Raw genomic sequence first — 21,933 nt, 5'->3', positions numbered from 1 at the left:
AGATAAGTGAATGAGGATACAGACTAGCTCGGTTCTCTCTCTCTCTCTCTCTCTCTCTCTTTCTCTCTCTCTCTCTCTCCCTCTCCCTCTCTGTTTCTCCTCTCTTTTTTACTCTCTCCCTCCTCCCTTCCCCCTCCCTCCATCCCTCCCTCTTCTCTCTCCCTCCCTCCCACATGGGGGTGTATGCTGCCATGTGGTGCCAGGAATCAAACCCAGGTCCTCAGCCAGTGTTCTTAACTGCTAAGTCATCTCTCCAGCCTCTTGGTTTTTGCTTTCCTCGAAACTGAACAATAAGCAATCTCAGGTCCATATTTCTGCATAGAAACTGTGGTCAGAAAAATTAAATTCTAGCCTGGTCTGTTCCAATCATTCAAGCCTATGGACCCAAACACTTCTGTTATGGCCTCTGCAGTGGCTCAGCCTTCCCTGCCTTTCTGGTGTACGTGATACTTAAGTCTGAAGTCCCCCTGACTCTCATGTTCTTGTTCACAAGTGACTCTTGCCACAGGAAGGCTGATTAACACTCCTGTGCACATTAGGATGTGCACAGGATTTTGTCTCAACTGAATATTTGAGCTCCGGAAATTGTCTTTTTGTGTCTGCCTTACTTACTTACAGCCCATCTCATGTGAATCTCCTGGTGAACAAAAGATGTATGTTGGCTAAAATGAGAAGATGTAAAGTCAGTCCAGGAGTGTGCAGCCGACCACTAAAAACATTGCCTTGCCCCAGGGCCACACCAAACCCAGGTAGCATCCTTCCCACTGGGTCACACCGCTTCTCTGTCTGTCAGATTCTCCTTATTGACACCTCCCCCTGGTTTCTGGTGTCCTTCGGACAATATTCTCTTAACTTTATGTGCTGCACACTTCATTGTGGGGGTGTCTCTTCCTCCAAGAAGTCCTAAATCCAGATGAGACAGAACATACAGCAAGAGTTATGGTGTTATTTTGTTTGTGATCTAACAAGTAAAGTTTTCCAGAAGATCAAAGTGTGGAGACAATCCACTAGTTAGCCATGGAGGTCAGGTAGTGGTAGCACACTCCTTTAATCCCAGCACTCGGGAGAAAGAGGCAGAAGGATCTCTGGCAGTTCAAGGCCGCCCTGGGCTACACAAGATTGATTCTGTCTAAAAAAGAAACAGAGCCAGATGGTGATGGTTCACACGTTTAATCCCTGTGTTTATGAGAGTCACAGGCCTTTAATCCCAGCACTAGGAAGGTAGAGACCGAAGGGATATGGCTGGGTGGAGAGAGGAATATAAGACAGGAGGAAACAGGAGCTCAAGGCATTCAGTCTGAGGACTTGTACAGACAGGACACCCCATTAGGTGTGAGGATTTCACAGAGGTAACAACTAGTGGTGGCTGCTCTACTTCTCTTATCTTTCAACATTTACTCCGATATCTGACCCCGGGTTTTTATTATTAAGACCAATTAGAAATCATGCTACAGGGTGGGAAGCAGGATGGGGCAGCACTGCGCCTGGGTTCTTGTCCCTCTTCCTTGTCTGAGGACTCAGCCTCCCCAGGGCTCTCTCTCTCTTCTCCTCGGGGTCCGCCAACCTCTGTGGGGCTATGCCACCTCCAGCAAGCTCGCTTCAGTCATAAGCAACAGGTCACATTTTGTTCCCCTCTAATAAATCTTATAGAAACATTTAAATGTTTATTTCACTCATAAATTCCCAAGAGTGCACAATAGTTTCCTATGTTCCTGAGCACATGGATAAATATAGACCGATGTCATAGATGGGAATATGAGCTTCAAGTCTTCGAAATCACATGACTAGGTCTGGGCTCGGACACTTTAGGAACAGCTCCAGGTCTGGTCCAGGCCGGTGTGGAAAGTGTGGTTTCTGTGGTGGCCTTGGGTGACAGTGGAACGCGGAGGACCTACTGGGTCAGCGTGAACAGGGACGCGGCTGGGTGGACCTGCAGTGGGATCCCAGCCGGGTGACCTCCAGGCAGATACTTCATTCCTCTGATCTTTCTGTTTCTAAACATCAAATGGAGCTAATACTCCCTAGACAGACTTTAAAAATAAGCACAAATAAAGCAAGAAGAATGACGGCAGGGGAGGGGTGGGAGGTCGGTGCACATTGTTTGACTGTATCCACAGTCTCTCTGCTATAGCCCAGCAGGCAGGCAGGGACTCCCTTGGGAGGGGAATTTGTTCTCGCAAGACAAAATAAAAAGATTCTCAGGGGACTTACAAGAAAATGATGACTCCGGTGTCAAGTCCTAAGGCCATGGGAGAGAGGGGAAGGACTTCTGTGGGGCACATGGCTCCTCTGTGCACACCATGGAGAGCATTCTTTGCCCCACGATCCGGAAGGCTTGCTCCTCAGTGTATGCTCCCATGTGCCCAGGGCCCACTCTGATTTTGTCAGTCTCTGCCAGCGTCCGCTTAGGTTCCAGAAGTCGGAGATCCATAGTCATTGGAATTTCCTGCTCTCTCTTGCCTTATTCTTTCTCTCAGGCCATCACATCTCAAAAGTGTGGAGCAGTACACAATGGGTGTTGGCCATGCTTTGCAAAACATCACCCAGCCAGCCCCATTCATCCACCATCATCGTCAGTCCTCCCTCCCTGATGCTACTCCTTGTTTCATGTCTTCCTCCCTTCAGTCTAACCATCCATCTTGCCACATGGCCATCCATCCATCCATCTATCAATCCATCCAATCATCCTTTCATCCATCCATCCATCCATCCATCCATCCATCTATCCATCCAATCATCCTTCCATCCATCCATCCATCCATCCAGGCATCCACCCAACAAACCATCCATTCATCCAATCATTCTTCCATGCATGCATGCCCACACCTGAGACCACTGGGACTTAGTACAATGGCCTCACTGGCAAGAAGAGACAAAGAAGGCAGGATCATGTATACAAGGAATCTTCACTTAACAGTTGACTCTACACTTAACTGTGACACACTATGTGACCGCTGACAAATACATAACATCTTAGGTGGAGTGATAATATCTAACATGGATCAATGAATACCAGATACCTAATAAACGTTACCAATACCTCCTACACCAGATCCTAATGCCTTATTGATAACTTCTGCAAAGATATTTCATTTTAGACCTTAATTGAGACCGTCTTAGAAGGATGTGATAGCCTAAGTGAATACTGTGGTTCCAATATGAAATGTCCCACATAGGTTCATAGGTTGGAGTCTAGAAACCCAGTTGGTGGTGCTGTTTTGGTGAGTGCTTCAAACTTTAGGGGAGTGGAGCCTAACTGGAGGAAATTAGGTCAACTCACCAATGTCCTGGTGGAATATACCTTGTCCCCATCCTTTTCCTGTCAAGCTTCCTGCTTCCTGTCCATCATGAGTGAGTGGCCTTGCTCCACCACATGCTCCCTGCTGTGATGCCCTGCCTCACTGTGAGCCCAGGAAGAACAGGGATAAGGGATAATGGACTGAAGACTCTAAAACCATGGATTGAATAATTCCTAAGTTGGCCCAGGTATTTCAATCACAGCTAAGGAAGTCGAATTATAGAAGTGAACAAAAGCTCTCAAGGAAGATGATGCAATATTCCAGATAGAGCGTCTGAGGACTTCCTTATGGTTCTGGAGACGAGCGTGTGCTTGGCTCACCTGGGTGTTCATGCCTGTAAACTAACAATACCTGCTTCCTGGGACTGGGAAGCCACCTTGTGGCACATACAACTGTGTTGGCTTGCAGGAAGATGGAATGAGGGTTCTCATTGGGGGGAGGGGGTGTTGGAGGACTTCCCTACTCTAGGGGGTCCATCCAAGGTTACAAGGATTTTATATGCCTCATCGATTTCATCTCTATCTCATTCCTGATAGAAGACTGGTTGTTTAGGTCATATAATGGTTAGTGTTAATTGTCAACTTGATGTAATTGAGAATCATTAGCAATCATGGAATGTGAAGCCCAGGTACTCTGCCAATCTGCTTACACCTACATGCCTGGGACCCAGAAGCATTCTCTGTCCCGGGCATACAGCTGTAAGAACTTTCTGGCTGCTTAGAGGGTGTTACATAGTCTCTCCTCTTAAAAGAGGACAGACCAATGTGATGGGCTGAGCCCTAGCTGCCCAAGGGGAAAGACAGGCTGGGTCTTGACTACATTGACACCAACAGAGAAAGAACGTCTGATATGCTATGGTGACATCTAGTAGGGTCTTCAGCTTGGATCTGAAGAAGAGGAGCCTAGTGGCTTTAAGAGCAAAGGTTCCCAGGTCTCCGCAAAGGGTTCCCTCCTTAGAGCCTATGTCGGTTCCTCTTGTCACTGTTGTTCCAGAACACCTGACAGAACTAGCTTATGGGAGGAAGGGTTGACTGTGACTCATGCCTCAAGAGCCCAGCCCATCGAGAGCCCAGCCTATCATGGCAGAGAAGGCATGGTGGCAGGAGTGGGAGGTGGCCGGTCACACTGCATCTATGGTTGGGAAACAGAGAGAAATGAACGCTGGCTTTTACTGACATGGGCCCCTATATCCCAAGTGCGCTAGGCACCTCTGAGGCCGTCACGCTGTCCCAGGGAGTCAGCTTCCTAAACGGCTTCTGGTCACGGCTCAGGAGATGCTGATGGCGTGAGCCCATTGCATCTGGGGTCTGCAGCAGCACAGTGATGAAGAGACGGGCCAGCAAGCGTTCATCTGAGATTTCTGCTCTAGGTTTCTGCCGTGACTTCCTTCAGTCATGGACTGACACTTGGAAGCCTTTCCTCGCCAAGTTAACTTTTGGTCATGATCTTTATCACAGCAACAGAAAACAAACTAAGACTTATGTGATTTAGGATCCTTCCAGCTGACAGACTGTCATTCTGTGCTCCCTAAATGTCCTAGGCTTGTGTCCTGGCAGCTTCAATCCATCAGGGCCACTTGAGTGTAGACTTGGTGTCCTTCACTGTGCCTGTGCCCAGAGTACACTGCAGAGTCAGTGCTGGGAGCCTGTGCTACACTGCAGGCCTTGAGGGCAGCTTCCAATGAGCAGTTTCAGAGCAGAGAAACAGTTTAACCCTCCAACTTCAGTGTTTCTGTTGTAAGGAATCAGGCTAGTGGTGGGAAAGGGAGGCTGGGACCAGAGTACTCAAAACTAGAACTGGACCCCAGGGAGCTATCAGCGTGAAGGGATACTCTGTCCCTTGCCTGCTTTGTGGAGTGGGAATTCACACAGACCAGGGACTTCCGGCTGAACCCTGGCCAGCCTTGCTTTCCTGGCTGCCTGGCCCTCACGTAGCAGGACCTACAAGCAGCCGACAGCCACACAGGTTGGAAGGGGAGTGGCTTTTTTGTCTTGTGAGGATATGGTTTTAAAGCACTTTTTTTAAAAAAAAAAAAAAAGATTTACTTTTATTTGTGTGTAGTGTGCATGTGTGTCTGTGGTGTATGTGTTTATGTGTGGTGTGTGTGTGTGTGTGTGTGGTGTGTGTGTGGCATGTGTGGTGTATGTGGTATGTGTGTATGTGTATGTGTGGATGTGTGTGCGTGTGGCATGTGTGATGTATGTGGTGTGTGTGGCATGTGTGATGTATGTGGTGTGTGTATGGTGCATGTGTGTGTGGTATATGTGTGGTGTGTGTGTGTGTGGTGTGTGTGGTGTGGTGTGTGTGGGTGTGTGTGTGCGTGCGCACTCTCGCATACAGAAGAGGGCATCAGACCTCCTGGAGGAGTAACTGTAGGCAGTTGTGGGTGGGTGCTGGGAACTGAACTCAGATTCTCTACGAGAACAACATCCTCTACTAAACACTGAGAGCTACAGATGTGGGACGAATGGGACTCAGCCTTTACAAGGGATGAAGCTGTATCTTGGTTTTAGGAGTTACTTTTATCTGTAGGAGGCATGGAGATCCTTGGGCTCACAGACAAGCACTAGAGGAGGCTGGAATGTCAAATACATAGGGTTGTTCCTTCATAGGAAGAGATACATAAACTGTTATCTACACAAAAGCCTGGGAGAGGGTGTGGTTAATAGTCTGGTGACTTCTGTGCTATATGTGAGGCTGAAACCACACTGGAATCTCCCCTGGACCCTTAATATAAGCTTGTTTGTCTCAATCTATAGACTACATTTTTATGAGGGTGTTCTGCAGAGTTCTACGTAGTCGTGCCTGATCTTTATTGAGCTTAATTTGTGCTTTATTGTGCACATAGATTGAGTTAATTATTACCAGAAAAGTTTTCGCCAAATTGTGCTGTGTTTAAATATGCCTAAAACAAACCTCTCGGGGTCAGACTTCTGGGGTTTGAGCTAACACCAGCTCCTTAGTCATGTTGAACTGGACTGCCTTCCTGCCTCCCACAGACTGTTGCTCTGCTGGCTGTGGGGATCACAGAGGCTCCCCCATATTTATTCTTGGGTTAACTGTCTGGGGAAACTGCCCACAATTTGGGATCCAAGTTCAGTGTGTTACCATTGTTAGTGAAGTAGAGGGGTCAGAGATGACCATTATGAGAGGGCACAGGGGTGACAGAGTTGAAGAAAGCCATCAGGGGATTGGGAGCAGCCACACTTGAATCCACTCACCACTGTTTGCCTTATGTGGTCACTCCATTTTCATTCCCCCAAGTCTTCAGACCTCAGTTGCCTTGAGGGTTGCTGATACACAGTACCTACTTACTATAGCCCAAGACGCCCCTAGAAAGCTGTGCTGTGGAACATTCCCTAGAACCTCAAGCTATGGTCTGTAGACAGAGAGATGGGAGTTTGGTTCACTGTTTTCCTTTTTTAGATGTTTAAGAAAAAGACATCCCCCATCCCTAAGCTGCCAAGTTCACGTCTCAAACACACGAACTTGGGATATAGAGATACAAGGACTATTCCCGTCTAAATATTTGCTATCTTAGTTCCCACGGTAATGTGTAAGAAAGCAAATATCATCACAACATGAAAATATTCGCTAGGGATCTGCCCATCTGGAAAAGCGATGCTCACTCACCCCCTCTTCTCTTGCTTAGTAAGTCTGTCTCATCAGTGTGCCCCATCAGTGTGGACCACAGTCAGATACAAGGGCACGGCACAAGTTCAGCGCAAATCAACGGTAAAGTTCAAGTCAAAGAAAAAGGTGGTGGTGACCTTCATAAGCAAAGCCTGTAATCCAGGAGGATTAGACAGAGCTGGGCCAGTGACCAGATAGAGAAAAAATGAGGATGATGGCAAGATAGATTCTTCAGAAGGAAATGGCTTCACTATCTTGGGGAAATTGTTCTCGCCTTACATTTTAAGCATTCTCTTGCTGGGGTTGCTATAAAATAAATCGTGAAGAATGTGGTATCATGTGAACAAGTTTTTTAGCTGACAGAAAAAAAATAAGCAGAGGTCTGAGAGATGGCCCAACCAGAAAGTCACTACCATACAAGCATGCAAACTTAAGTTTGGGTCCTTAGCACTGAAATAAAAAAAGGGGGGAGAGCAGGAGCAGTGTGAGAAACAGACAGGAAGACCCCCAGAGTTTCCTGCTCAGACAGTCTTATTGAATTGGTAACTTTCAGGTTCAGGGAGAGATGTTGCCTCAAAAAATAAAATAAGGAATGAAGAAGACACTCAATGTGAGCCTCTGACTTCCATGGATGTGAAAACACATGCATATACCACATATACAAAATAAAACAAAACAAGTAATATACAGATCAAGATCAATTTGAAAATAAATATATAACCTATACTTTGTGATTATATATAGCTAAAAATTGCCTTTTTAAATTTAATTTGCAAAATAAAACCTCATTGGTACATTCTTTGCTATTGCCATTGCTTTTGTTACTTGTCTGGGTTTTCATTTTGTTTTGGTTTTTTTGAGATAGGGTCTCGGTCTGGAGCCTAAGCTAGTCTGGTCTGGAACTCAAAGTGACCGACCTGCTACCTCAGGTTCCTGAAGGCTGGACAACAGACATAAGAAACCATACCTGCCTCAACGAGAACGCTCCTACTGAACACTTTAAAAACCATTTTCTATTTTATTATCAACTTTGCCTGAAACCTTGTCCTACCCTTTACTATGAACTTTTGATATTCATTTGAAGCAGATTATTTCAGAGCGGCCTTTGACTATGTCTGCTCCCCTGTCTCCTCTACTTCTTTCTCAAGAATAAGAGGGAGCAGTCTGGGTCAAGGTAGTTTGAAATCTCATGAAGCCTTAGCCATATACTGTCTAGATGGTTTCGTACTCAGGCTTTATGGGACCATGGCCACTTAAATAAACTCAGGGCAGCGTATTCTCCAGAGCAGAAGCCACGCACCTTCCCCGGGCACCCCCTGCAGCCTGCCCCGCTCTCCGAGCACTCTGTGGCCAGTTTGAAAGCAGTGGCCTCAGCCCAGAATGCTTAGCTTGGCCCCCAGCCAGGCTAGCCACGGGGCAGGAAGGGGCACTTACTTGGGTTTGGACTGCCTGTGGCTCTCCAGGGGGCTCCTCATCCTCAGGAATGTGGGGCATGGCAGCCTCCTGGCTGGAGTGGTTGTGTATGCCTGGAACCTCTGCTGTGTCAACCCCAAAGATGCTCCAAGAGGCTTGGGCTCCGCAGCCTGGGGAGATGCCAAAAGGACAAGTCAAAATCCTTCCCATCCCTGTCCCAAGCTGGGTTCCATTTCCAGGATCCAAGAGCTGCAGACAGGCTGCTTGGGTTTACATCAACACCGGAGGTCAGGCAAGGCGAGGCTGGGAGCGGGCATTGGGAGTTGCATCGTCTCCTGCTCCCTGACTTTGTTTACACAGGCAGGGGTGACCTTTTGCATCTAATTTGGTCCTTACAGTAAACATATCTATTCCAGAACAGAAACATTCCAGCTCCTCAAAGCTATAGCAGAGGGAAGACGCTTCGCTGAGATCAGATACCATCTGTACGCCCTTTATTGCACTCCTACCAGCTGCATGGCTGCCATTAGCAAACTGACTCCCTGTGGTGGCCTTGGGTGAGGGTGGGCATCGATAGTTCTGTTCTATAGGCGAGGGAAGAGCCTCTCAGGGCGGAAGTTACGTGTCCTGAATCACACAGAAGTGTTTGCATCCATTGATGCCCATGGCTCTTTCCTCTGTACCACACATCCTTTCCTGGGTCTGCCTCCTCTTCATGGGGAGAACAAGACAATGCCATTAACTGAGTAGCCACTGTTTCACCCTCACTAGGTGAGTGGCTGCTGGCTGCTAGAGCCTATAGGAAAGGCCAGAAAGCCCTGCTGCTTCCCATGACATAAGATCTCCTTCCTGTCCCAGAGACAGGGTCTGGAAAGTTCCCTAAACCAGGGTGCCGCAAACCAGGCTGATACCTGGCATCTGCTCCACCACCCTCTGGATCCGGCTCTCCAAGGCAGGGAAGGTGTCTGATTTGTTAGGAATATTCAAAAAAAACATCAAAAATTGGTGGTTTAAAGAATTTAAGCCACGTTTGTGTTTAAAGAATTGGAGACATTTAGTTCAGGAGCTGTCAAAGCGGGCACTGTCCTGGCTTTTGTCTTTTACCCCAATAGGTAGCCCACTCTACATTGAAACATTTGGGGAGACCCCTGCTGGTCATCTTGGAAATCTCATCTCAACTAGGCCATTTATACACAGAACTTTTGTTGTTGTTTAAGATTGGGTTTGATGTACCCCAGGTTTGCTTTGGACTCATTATGAGGCTGACGGGTCCTCTTTTCTCCATGTCCCAAGTGCTAGGACTCCAGGCGTGTACCACTATGTCTGGCTGGGTCATTCATTCTTTCTTCACAAACTTTACATTAGGTCTGTGACCTGTGCTGTGACCCGAAGAGAGACAGGGTACAGCTTTGGCCCTCATGGGGTCTCGAGCCCGGTGTTGGGAGGCAACTGAAAAGCTGTGATTGGCATAAACACTTCAAAATGAGGAATCATAAGACCTCAAGAAAGAGCCCCTGACTATGCAGACTGGGAGAGCGACGTGGTTTCGTGGTCTCGCTCTGTGTTGCGAGGGCCACTGGAGCTGAGCCAGAGCCCAGAATTGCTAATGGAACTTATCCATTTGCAGAATAGCCCGGGGCTGAGCAGGGTAGATGAGCTGGCAGGGAAGAAGCCACACTGGGCTGGGCTCCAAGCAGATTTATCTTGACTTCAGAGACTAAGAGCTGTGGGGCCAGGCCACTGTGTCTTCCATCCCCCAGAGACTACTGGATGAAGGAGCTGAACATTAAGGCCCCCAAAAATGAGCTCTCTGGATAATCTCATTACCTTTACTTAGACATTAATGTCAGCAGCCGTGGCAACAGTAGTGCATTGTCACGGGGAAGCTGGCACATCTTCTCCGGCAATGTCATTGCCTTACCCCTGCAAGGCCAGCCCATCTTAATAGGAACAGTTTCCAAAGTATGGGAGGCAGCCATTCCGCTTTCTGTTTGTGTCTTAATCTACACAATGCCTATTGCGTGCTGTCAATCAAAGATTCAAACAAACCAGACCATGTTCAGAAAAGAGAAGATTCTAGGAGGACAAGAATTTGCTGTTATGAGCTCAAGACTTCAGCCTGGGCCAAAGAAGCCGCAAGGGAAAGTGATCTCTTCTCAGATAGCTGAAAGGTAGTCATAAGGCCCAGGGTCTCCAAAGGACAGGTGTGCCAAGGACCCATCAGTCAAGTGAGAAGGCAGAGGAACCATTTCTAGAGTCAGCTAAAAATGGAGGACAATACTCGGCAAGGTCAAGAGTTTCTTGTTCCTGGGGGACTTTCAATACTGGCTGACTTTAGGGGTCATGGGAATTCCAGTCACAGCAGTGGCCTTTTCCAACTCTGAAGTTCCAGACTCTGTCTAGTCACAGCCCATAACAGGGATGCTCCCAGACCAGGACCCATTCGGAGATCCTAGAATTAAGTCAAACCAGGAATATCCCATTTCTAACCCTCCACTGTTCGTTCTTGAAGACAGACCTTTGCCAGTCATTAGGCAGAAACAAAACCTCATGGACGCGGTCAGACACACCTGGAGATGCTGGCTGCAGCTGGATGGAGGCTGCCTGCAGGCCCATGGTTGAACAAGATGCAGTCCATGCGACTCCAGGGGAGCCCTTGCAGCCCTGCTGCGGGCCATTCCCATGCTGCCCGGGCTCCATGCACTTTCCCACCCATTATTATAAACTCTCTGCTTAAAATAGCAAGGCGAAAGCCAGTCCAGTCGGCAGGGTGACATCTGGGGGTCTGCGGGGACTCACGGGCGTGTGGACCTCACATCCGTCAGGGCATGGTTTGGAATACAACCTCCAGGAAGCCACACTCTGAGTGCCAGCCCATAAAAGGAGAGAATACTGAGTCACGTCTGCCTCCTTTTCAATCCACTTCCAAATATTTCCTGATGCTTCTCCAGCCAGGTCAGGTTAAGTGAGTCATGCCAAGAACCAATCAGTTCTTTGGATTCTTACCAGCAGTTAAACAGAACCTGGCCCATTTTCCAGGGAAGAAAACTGAGGCACAAAGAGGAGAAACAAATAAGACAGGGTTCAGTTACCTTTGTAATATGGTAAAGGACCCAAGAGCTCCTACTGGGATAACCATCCAGTCATTTGTGCAAGTGAAGAGGCTAGACAGCCCCGAACTATCCTAAGATAGTTTACCTACTTCATGAAAGAAAGCAGACAATATTCCTTTGTCACCCACAAATCAGTTCCCCTACTGGGTGTCGCACACTACTGTGTACGATCAAGTGCTACCTTCGTGCTAAACCCCTATGACAGAGAGGGTGTGTTATTTAGTTTTGCTTTGTGTAATACTGGGAATTGAACCCAGGGCCTTGAGCATGCTAAGTAAGTACTCTACCACTGAGCTGTAGCCCAGCCCTTAGCTGTAAGTTTGATTTCTTTCATTTAATGTAATAAAGAGCCAAAGCTCAGAGATGATCAGCAAGGTCATGAAGTCATGAAACTGGTAAGCCTGAGTCCAAAACATCATCTTCTCTCTTACCCAGGTACAGCCAAAGAGTCTTGTGCAAGCCCCTCTCCAGCAGGAAGAGCTGGGGTATAAACTCCCAGAGGCACAGAGAGGAGGGAACACTGAACCTTTGGTGGTCAGGCCAAGCGTCTTCTGAAGATAAAGGAAGGTGCCCAGCTTAGGGAGATGACTCAGTGGGTAAAGGGCTTACCACACAGCATGAGGGCCTGAGTTCAAATCTCCAAAGCCCATATAAAACTGAACGTGACAGCAGGCATATGTAATCCCATTGCTCCTAAGGAGGTGAAGACAGGAAAATTTAAAACACTAGTAGGCTGCCATGCCTGCTGTATGTAGCGTGAACAGAAGATCCTGCTGCAAAAGAAGTGGAAGACTAAACTGATGTCTGAGGTTGTCCTCCGACCTCCAAACATGAGTTGTGGCACGTGTCCACCTGCCCAGAGAAGGCCACAGCTTACAGTTTCATGCTCCTAGTACGTGGTGTGGCCATGTGTTCGTTCACAGCAGAGGTAGCAGCCCCTTCATTGACCTTACTTTTTACTCGTCCAATCACACAGAGTGCAGAGACGTGTTCATTGAACCACTCAGGCCGAGAAGCCTCACACTAGCTCAAAAGCATAGGCTCTGTCCCAGAAGAGCTTCCTTAGAACCCTGTGGGCTGTCTGAGGACAGGCAGGACGGCAGGAAGGCAAGAGGCTCTGGCAGTAGAGGCCGCATACCTTTATTCTATTCCCAGCAGCCATCGGGGCTCCCTGTGCTCATTGTCCTGGGGAAGCTGATGGATCTCGGGTAGACAAAGGAGACTCGGCCCACCTGGCTGCTGTGCCTCAGCAAGTACCAGGCTGTCTAAGGAGTCTGGGAAAAGACAGGAATCGTCTTTCCAGAAACACCTTCAGTGCTCTGGGCCTCCCTGGGCCGTGGTTATGGAAGCACCGACACTGGTAACACAATTAGTTCAATTGGGCTGGTGACAGAAGCCTGAAGGTATCACCCAGGAATTGCAGTGGCCGGCATGCCCGGTATATCTGCCTGACTTTGTAGGTCACTGTGGGGCCAAGCCTGCTGGCCTCTCTCAGAGCCGTGTGGCCTGACCAGAAAAGATCAAACCCCTCACTTGAGTCGCCGTGTCCCAGGGGCATGGCCTACATGCTGTGTGGTTCTCACTGTCTCTGCTAATCTAGATGTCAGAGGAAGAGCCAAGAGGCCCTTAGGAAAGCAAGGGGTTAAGCCAGCCTCAGGGACCTCACTGGGGTGACTCAGTTTTCTGAGAAGGGAGGGTTTTGTTCTTAGGGCTTGGGACTTTTGCTTTCATTTAGCACCCAAAGAATGTAAGAGTGATTAGGGTGCTATTAATATCCAGCCTGGCCTCCCTCTGGGCAAAGGGCTGAGGCAGGAGACTGCTTGGAATGACTATACACACATCTCTCTTGGCATCTCCACAAATCCAGAGGGGCAGGAGGCTGCTTCCCCTGCTCCCACTCTTGTAGATGGGGTGCTGAGGCTGAGAGAAGGGCAGGGATTTGACCGAGGCCACATCCAGCCTCAGAAAGGGTTCATGAGTCCCTCCCTGCTCCTGGGATGTGAGTGGGAGGCTGGCCGAGGGCAGAAGGAAAACCAGCGCGAGAGCAGAGCTTCTTGTCCCTCTTCTACGTGTGGTCTCGCTCACAGGAGAGGATGCTCTTTCCTGCCCTCATCCTGGGTGGCCTTGGAGAATGTCCTCAGATGACTGTGATGAGCCTGAGGTTCTGACTGGGCAGAGACTCTGTGTCCTGGCTGACTACAGACCTGTGTCTGCACCCCGAATGAGCCAGGTCTACCTCCTGTGTACCGAGAGAGAACCCAAGAGCTCAGCAGATCCAGCAGCAACTCTCCTAGCTCTGCCCTGCTGGATCCGTCTCCCTTCCTCGGGTTCCTCATTTGTATTGGTGCCGACCTTTTAGGATTGGTGTAAGGATTAGGGTAGTAAATTCTTGCAACATGCAGACACACCGCATGTTCTTTAGAGCTTCCCATGCCCACTTTCAGTAGGCATCTGAGTTTTGCCAGTCTCAGTCACCAAAACCCAAGCAAAGCCCCAAGATTCTGCTGCTTGTTCCAGTGGCTCAGAATCACACAGGGGCCTCAGTCTGGCCAGGGCTTCTCCCTTGTATGCACCAGTAGTAGATAAATGAGCATTAGACATGACAGGAGTTCTGAAGTCTGCAGCCACAGACAGCGCCCACACTCCCACACAGTCACTTCGGGAGGGGGTCTGCAGGACATTCGGCCAACATTACTGGGCTGTGAAGGAGGACACAGGGCTGGGGGAGGGGGAGCTGGGGGTATCCCGGTCTATGATGTCATCAGTCCCAATCTGTCAAAGCCAACTATGGGTCTGTGCTATGACTAGTCATTAGTCTGTCTGGTTCAAAGACCCAGTTATTTCTGCCAACCCTGTGGTAATGGTGAGTTCCAAAGATTTTCATGTACAAGCCACAGGTGACTATCTCCCCCACCCCCCACTCCCTACCCCCACAGTGGCTGACCACACTCACACTTGGATTGTCCAGACAAGTGGATGCATGAATGAGCGCTCACACCGTTATCAATCTGATAAGGACTCCCTGACTCTCCTGAAAGCATACTTGGGTTGCTAGGAGAATGGGGAGTAAGGATGGATGGAGAAGGTAGAAACGGGGATGTGAACACTTGGAAGGCATTTCCCTAGGACTGTCCACTCAGCACCGCCTCTGCACTCCACAGTGGCCTAAAAGACAGAACAGTGGCCTGGCTGTGCACTTGGGAGACACCTCCAGCACACCAGATTCCCAGGGTCTGCCCTTGTCCAGGACACCATCCTGGGGCCCAGTTTTCTCTGGCCACACCAGCCACTCCTGGCTGGGGGGTGGGGGAGGAAGAGCTGTCTCTGGTGAGCAAGCCGTGCTCAGAGTGGGTCAGGCCACACTAAAGAGTCTGGGACCGATGTATCGGCTGTGTAGGGAATGGGAGAGAGTTCCCCATGACAAGCAGGCCACTGAGTCACCTCCCCCAGGGCCTTCCTCCTCTGGTGTGTGTCTAAGGTGTCTGCATTTGTCTGTGTGTGTGCAGATGAGAGAGTAGGAAAAGGAGGAGGCTTGGCTCTGCCTCGTCAGTCTCAGATAGAACTGAAAAGAGCTCAGAAAACCCAAGATGGCTCAGGGTCCATCTGGGCAACAGAGTGAATTTAAGCCCGACCTGAGCAACTTTGTGAGATCCTGTCTCGAAATGAAAAGTAGTTTGGTGGTAGAGTGCTTGGCCAGCATGAAATCCTGGCTTCGGTCCTCAGGTCCACAAAAGGAAAGCTGAGAGTTAACTGGAGGAACTTTAAGCATTTGCTTCTGTAGCTGGACACAGGAGGGGAGAATGACCAGTGTATAAAGGCTGTGTAAAAATCACAGATAAGAAAGAACGAGTGGGATTTATCAGTGCGTGGTACAAACAGACACAGAGTTAAGAAAAGCAGAATGATTCACAGTGTGCCTGAGCAAATCTCCTGCGTTCCCTGAGGCTTATTCTGTATCGTTCTCACAAGGTGAGCTCACATGGCAACCGCTCACATTGTGGTTTTCGTGATTAAATATGATCATATAAGTTCGGGGTGGGGGTGGGGAGGCACCATTCCAAGTAAGGTAGGGGAAGCAGGGACAGTGCTGGTGCTGCTGAGTCCTGAGGGACCTGTTCCTTGCTTCTCTTGGGAGGCAAGCAGCCCCTAGTCTGAAGTCTTGGGCCAGACAGAACTCTAGCAAGGAGAGCCCCAAGGAGGTAGCTCCTTGGCATGTCCAAATAACTGTACCGGTGGACATCCTCTGGAGGCTGTGACATCCCCAGACGGGACAGCCCAGTCATCTCGGTGCCCCAGACCTGGGGTTGCCTTGAGAAGGACTCAGCTGTACCCGTGTCCATCTGCTTGTTCGGTCGAGCTGTCAATCAGAACTGTCAATCACAGCCAAACCAAGGCACACCATCACGCCCATGCTCGTAAGGACCAACACCATGTTAACTCCTGCCCTGACACTTAGAAAACCTTGGGTGCAAATGCCACCGAAGCACAAAAAGGCTTGGGCCAGCCCTGCTTCTCTGAGCTCTGGATCCATTGGCCTTTGAAGAATGCTCAGGCCAGGGCCAGACCTCCCTGCTCCCACTGGCCCTCCCCCACCACGACAGGAAATAAGCCAAAAAAAACGGTCACCCCAGGTTTCCTCTCCAGCTTGTTCTCTTCAGCGGTTCTTTTTTTAAAAAGAAGTCCGCTTGAAAAATGGGTTTTTTTTTTCTTCTTGGAAATATGTGTGATTGCTCAATCCACAGCAGTTCAAAGGCACCAGGCATGGCAGGGAAGCATCTGAGCCTCCTACTTAGCTCCAAGCAGAAATAAATCTTACCCGGTTCCCTTTGTGCCTGGCTGTCCAGAGACACTTCCCTGAGTCACTCTCACCAGGGTGATGTGCGTCACCTCTGGAGTCAGGGTCCACACGGTGTACCAAGTTCCATGAGCCCCATAGAGGCCAGGACCCCCAAAGGATGCTCAGAGGAAGTGAAGAGTCAGGACTTCCTCAGGCTCTGGGATTGGCCCTGCCTTGCCCAGATGGGGATCTGAAGATCATTAAACCTGGCTGAACCTGGAATACTGGGTCTTTTCTACTTAGTATTTTAGCCAAGCTTCTGCGGTGGGATATAGGAACTGCTCACCCGGCTCACAAGGGCCAGCTCTAAAGTTGTCTAGGCTAACCTAATGGGTGAGCCCCAAGGTCAGAACAACAACTCTCTGGGATCAGCACTTAAAGGCTGATCTCTGGCATCTACATGTACAAGTACACACACGTGCATGCATGCACACATGCACATATGAGTGCACATGCACGCACACACGCACCCTTGAATACCCACACACACCAGTACAGATATATGCACAAAATCAAGTTACACAGACTTAGAACTGAATCAGTTAGCTAAAACTGAAGGACACCAACTCTCGGCCACTCTTGTGTGAAATCACTAGGTTTCACTAGGATCTGTGCTCTTGATGGACTCCTGTAGCAGAAACCATCCAATGGCATACCACTGTCCGCCTCGTCTCAGCTGTCATTAGTGACATCCATTAGCGGTGACGGGAGCGTCTGCAGACAGACCCGAGCGAGCACTGTCTGTGAAGACCACCCCTTCTCCCAGAGTGCTGGCTACTAATGTTTACTGCACACCACCAAGCTGGGCAGGCCTGGCTTTCCATTCTTGTCAGGTGCACCCAGAACACTATCACCCTGGCTACGAGCCTGCCAGCTGCCTTTAATCAAGTCCTCCCTGGAGAACCACAGAAATTGTATGTTCTGACCACAGTGTCCAACAAATAGCCACCCTGGGGATAGTCACTGTGTTTTTATAAGCTTTGCACACATCTTCTCCCCTATGCGTGAGTTGCTATCCCTCCCCATCAAACTCCTACCCATCCTTCAAAACCCAATTCAAATACACCCTCCTTCCTAAACCATTCCTCCTCTTTATCCCAGAAAAAAATGATTCCATTCCTATTTTTTTTTTTTTACTACTGCTGCTGTAAGCAATCGCCACCAACTTGGTAATATAAAACAACACAATTTATTATCTTACAATTCTGATGTTGAAAATCAAGTTCTGTCTCTGTAGGCTAGACTCTTAGTGTAGGCTGGGGGCTAGAAAACGACTCATCAGTTGAGAGCACTGGACTTTTCGAGAAGACCCGGGTTCAACTCCCAACGCCCACAACCATCTGTAACTCCAGCTGTAGGACATCTGACGTCCTCTCCTGGCCTTTGAGGAAACCAGGAATGCAAGTAGGGCCCAGACATACATGCTGGCCACACACCTACACACACAAAGTATCAACATTTCAGAATAAATAAATACAATCTGAGCGCCAGTTGTCTTCCTCCCAGAGGCTCAAGGGAAGGAAGCTTCTCTCCACCTATAGCTGCTGGGGCTGCCTCAAGGGATCCCTTCTCCCTGCTCCCCAGCCTGCAAAGAAGCTGGCATCTTCTCTGACCTCTGACCTCAGCCCCCATGTGTGTATTTCCTTCTCTGCCTTTGGACTCCCTGACTCTGATGTGACTCTGATGTCATGTCTGTCCCTGCAGGTAACCCAGCTGATCACCCCATTTGTGATCCTCTGCGTGGCTCCAATCTACAGAAACCCCTATGTAGCTCAGGTGACCTACTCCAAGGTTCCGCCGTGAGCTCTCTCAGAGAGCTCTGCACAGGCCTCAGCTCAGTTAGAATAGAAATGCCTCAACAGTAAGAACTTGTCTCATTTATACTTTCATGGATATCTTATAAAAATTCATTACAAAGATACTCATATCTTAGCAACATCCGGTATGGGGACAAGCACGGAAGAGCTGCTAAGCCATAGGAAGGAGGCTTTGCTTTCTTTGAGCGGCAGCTTCTGTGAAGACAAGGTCCATGAAGTGATGGTACACACATCTCCTTCTGGGGTCAGGCCGGTGGGATGAGTGGCAGAGCCCCCGTGGATTGATGGGGTCTGTGGTGGCACAGGGTGTGACTACTGCTTAACTAGGGCGGCTGCTATTGAGTTTTGGGGTCAGGAAGAAATACCATCTTTTGTTGGCAAGCACTTCCAGTTTCCAAGAAAAGCCAAAACTCTAGCGCTAAAAATAAAACCACCTGATTTAGAAATGTTAAAGCTAATACCAAAAGAGAGAGAGAGAGAGAGAGAGAGAGAGAGAGAGAGAGATACCAAAGGACCAAGCACAAGTCTCTGGGGAATTAGACTGCAGCTACCAGTTGCCACTTCTGATTTATGCCCTCAAGTGTGTTCCTCTGGGCCTTACATACCAATTAATCTAATTCAGTCCCAACAGCAGTGCCGGCCCCAAGCACGCTCACGAAGGCCAGTGAGCAAGACGGAGCCGATCCTTCCAAAAGGCTGGGGGTGCCTCATCAGGTGCACAGAGTTCTGCTCTCAGGGCTGTGTGGTCCCTGCTGTAGCTCCTTGCTGTATGGGCCGAGATGTGATTGCCCTGGACTGGTCTCATTCCTTCAGGGAGGTCAGGTCTTGCATCCATGAAGGACCTCTCAAGCCAATGACTGTTTGCCTAGAAACGTCATCGCTTCAAATACAGCTCAGCAGTGACAGGAATCACACACCACATCACAACAACTGTCTGTCTACTTCTAACAACTGCCATGGGCATAAAGAACAGGAAGTATTAAAGTAAGGGGTACATGCAAACACTGGCCATGTGTTCCTTAACTCAACTAAGGATAACACGGACAACCTAAGCCCTCTTTTGTGACAGTTTGAATGTAAAAATGTTCACAACAGCTTCCTGTGTTTAAACACTTGGTCCCTGAGCTGGCAGCACTGTTTTGGAAGGTTGTGGACCAGTAGGGACCTATGGACTAGCTGGAGGAAGTGGATCTTTCGAGGGTGGGCCTTGCGGCTTATGGCTCCAGCTGGCTTCCTCACCTGTCTCCACTTTCTGTCCCTGGCCTCACACTCCTGCCACCACAGCCTGAGCAGCAACACCACCATGCTCTCCTACTCCCTTACCTTCCACTCCCCATCCTCACTCTCCTCCATGGTGGATTGTACCTACAAAATAAACTACTTCTTCCTCAGGTTGCCTCCTGTCAGACATTTGATTACGATGACAAAATAAAGTAGATAAACACCTCTGCCTGGCATCACACCCACATCCTCCCTTCCTCTTCCTCAGCTCCATTTCATTTCAGACTCACTGCGGACAGAGGGGCCTGGGCCAAAGGGCACTGTGTCCTTGGCACAGATAGAGGCTCTCTCACATGGCACATCGTGTCCCCGGCACAGAGAGAGACTCTGGACAAGAGACTCTAGCTCAATTTTACAAATGAGAAAAATCTGACTTCAAAGATGCAGTACTGACTTGAGCACATTGGCATAGGAGACCATGTCCTAAATATAACCCCAGCAGCACAGACACTGAGAGAAACGATTAATAAATGGGACCTCCTGAAACTAAAAGGCTTCTGTAAAGCGAAGGACATGGTCAACAAGACAAAATGACAGCCTACAGAATGGGAAAAGATCTTCACTAACCCCACATCAGACAGAGGTCTGATCTCCAAAATATACAAAGAACTCAAGAAATTGGTCATCAAAAGAACAAATAATCCAATAAAAAAAATGGAGTACAGACCTAAACAGAGAATTCTCAACAGAAGAATCTAAAATGGCTAAAGACACTTAAGGAAATGTTCAACATCCTTAGTCATCAGAGAAATGCAAATCAAAACAACTCTGAGATTCCATCTTACACCTGTAAGAATGGCCAAGATCAAAAACACTGATGACAACTTATGCTGGAGAGGTTGTGGGGAAAAGGGAACACTCGTGCATTGTTGGTGGGGATGCAAGCTGGTATAGCCCCTTTGGATGTCAGTGTGGCAATTTCTCAAAAAAATTAGGAAACAACCTTCCTCAAGACCCAGTAATACCACTTTTGGGTATATATACAAAGGATGCTCAATTGTGTCACAAGGACATGTGCTCAACTATGTTCATAGCAGCATTGCTTGTCATAGCCAGATCCTGGAAACAACCTAAATGCCCCTTGATCAAAGAATGGATAAGGAAAATGTGGTACATTTACACAATAGAGTACTACTCAGTGGTAAAATGTAAAGACATCTTGAAATTTTCAGGCAAATGGATGGATCTAGAAAAAAAACTATATTGACTGAGGTAACTACACAGCAGAAAAAATAATGACATCTTGAATTTTGCAGAAAAATGGATGAAGCAAGAAAACATCATTTTGAGTGAGGTAACCCAGACCCAGAAAGACAATTATTACACTCACTCATAGGTGGTTTTTAAACATAAAGCAAAGAAAACCAGTCTACAAATCACAATCCCAGAGAACTTAGACAACAATGAGGACACTAAGAGAGACTTACATAGATGTAATCTACATGGGCAGTAGAAAAAGACAAGATCTCCTGAGTAAATTAGGAGCAAGGGGACTTGGGGGAGGGTTGAAGGGGAGGGGAGAGATAGGGACGGGAGCAGAGAAAAATGTAGAGCTCAATAAAAAATCAATAAAAGAAATGATAAAAAAGATGCAGTGCAGATGCTGGTCACACAGTCAGAGGACGTAGGATTAAAATGGGTCTCCTCGCCCAGCATGGTGCCTCATGCCTGTAATACCAGCATTTGGGAGGCTGAAACAGGAGGATCATGACTGCTAAGCTAGTCAGGGTTACGTGGCAAGATCCTGTCTCAGAAAGAAACAAAAGAAATAAGCTGGGGAGAGAGCACAGTACATAGATGTTTTCAATGTAAGCATGATGAACTATGTTGGTCATGTACCATGCTTCTGACCCCAGACAGGAAGATCCCAGGGGCTCACTTGGTGAGCATCAAGCCAAAGAAAAACCAGGTCTCAACGGAAAACAAGATTGGCTGACTTCTGAGGAACGCACCTAAAGCTGATTCTGGCTTCCTCCTGCACATATATGGTGTGCACACTCACATGTGTGCACATGAACACATACCAAAAAATTATATAAAAACAAGCAAAAATGATAAAACTTCCAAAGTTGCCATACCCAGACTGTTCTCGCACCAGCAACAGCTGGCAATGGGAGATGTTTACTGACGGTCTTGACTGTTCTGGTTGCCAGTCCTTTCCCAAAATCAGCATCACCAACCAGAACATGCCCTGCGTCATGCAGCTCGTCTCTGGGAGCTGAAAGTCCTTGCAGTGTCCCCAGCGTGGGAAAACAGCAGCCGAGATCTTCAGAGCCCAAGAGAGCCTTCCCAGCGCAGGTGGGATGGGGTGTCTCAGCTGAGGCACCTTCACCCTGTCCATCTCTGCACAGGGACTCTTGGCTTTCAGAGACCACAGAAATGCTACAGTAGCTTGGGGCTGGGCTTCAGGGTAGAGTCAGCTCTGGTGGCTCCAGGGCGCAGAGGCGGTTTGGGACAAACCTTCTCGGGTGTGAAGTGCCTTACTCACCGCCATGCTGAATGATCTCACAACACAGATGTAAGTTTTCAATTGTGCGCTC

The 21,933-nt window shown here is 48.5% G+C and overlaps 1 protein-coding gene across 3 annotated transcripts in view; it reads right to left on the bottom strand.

Annotated features, from left to right (window-relative positions):
- Nucleotides 1-21,933, bottom strand: part of Irag1 (inositol 1,4,5-triphosphate receptor associated 1) — a 106,853-nt gene that overhangs the window by 58,405 nt on the left and 26,515 nt on the right. For 2 of the 3 annotated variants that reach the window (XM_087908565.1, XM_087908566.1), the window contains exon 2: nt 8,367-8,515. In XM_087908565.1, coding sequence (XP_087764691.1) covers nt 8,367-8,426 — 60 coding nt within the window. In that variant the 5' untranslated portion in view covers nt 8,427-8,515. Of the gene's footprint in view, nt 1-8,366; nt 8,579-21,933 lie in introns of those variants that run through there. The other variant, XM_087908564.1, reaches the window with a different exon arrangement.

This window comes from Myodes glareolus, chromosome 7 (genome assembly GCF_982192425.1).
Source record: "Myodes glareolus chromosome 7, mMyoGla1.1, whole genome shotgun sequence".
In the NCBI taxonomy this organism is placed as follows: domain Eukaryota; kingdom Metazoa; phylum Chordata; class Mammalia; order Rodentia; family Cricetidae; genus Myodes; species Myodes glareolus.
Note: the sequence above shows the minus strand (reverse complement) of the source record. Positions and strands in the feature narration are given on the sequence as shown.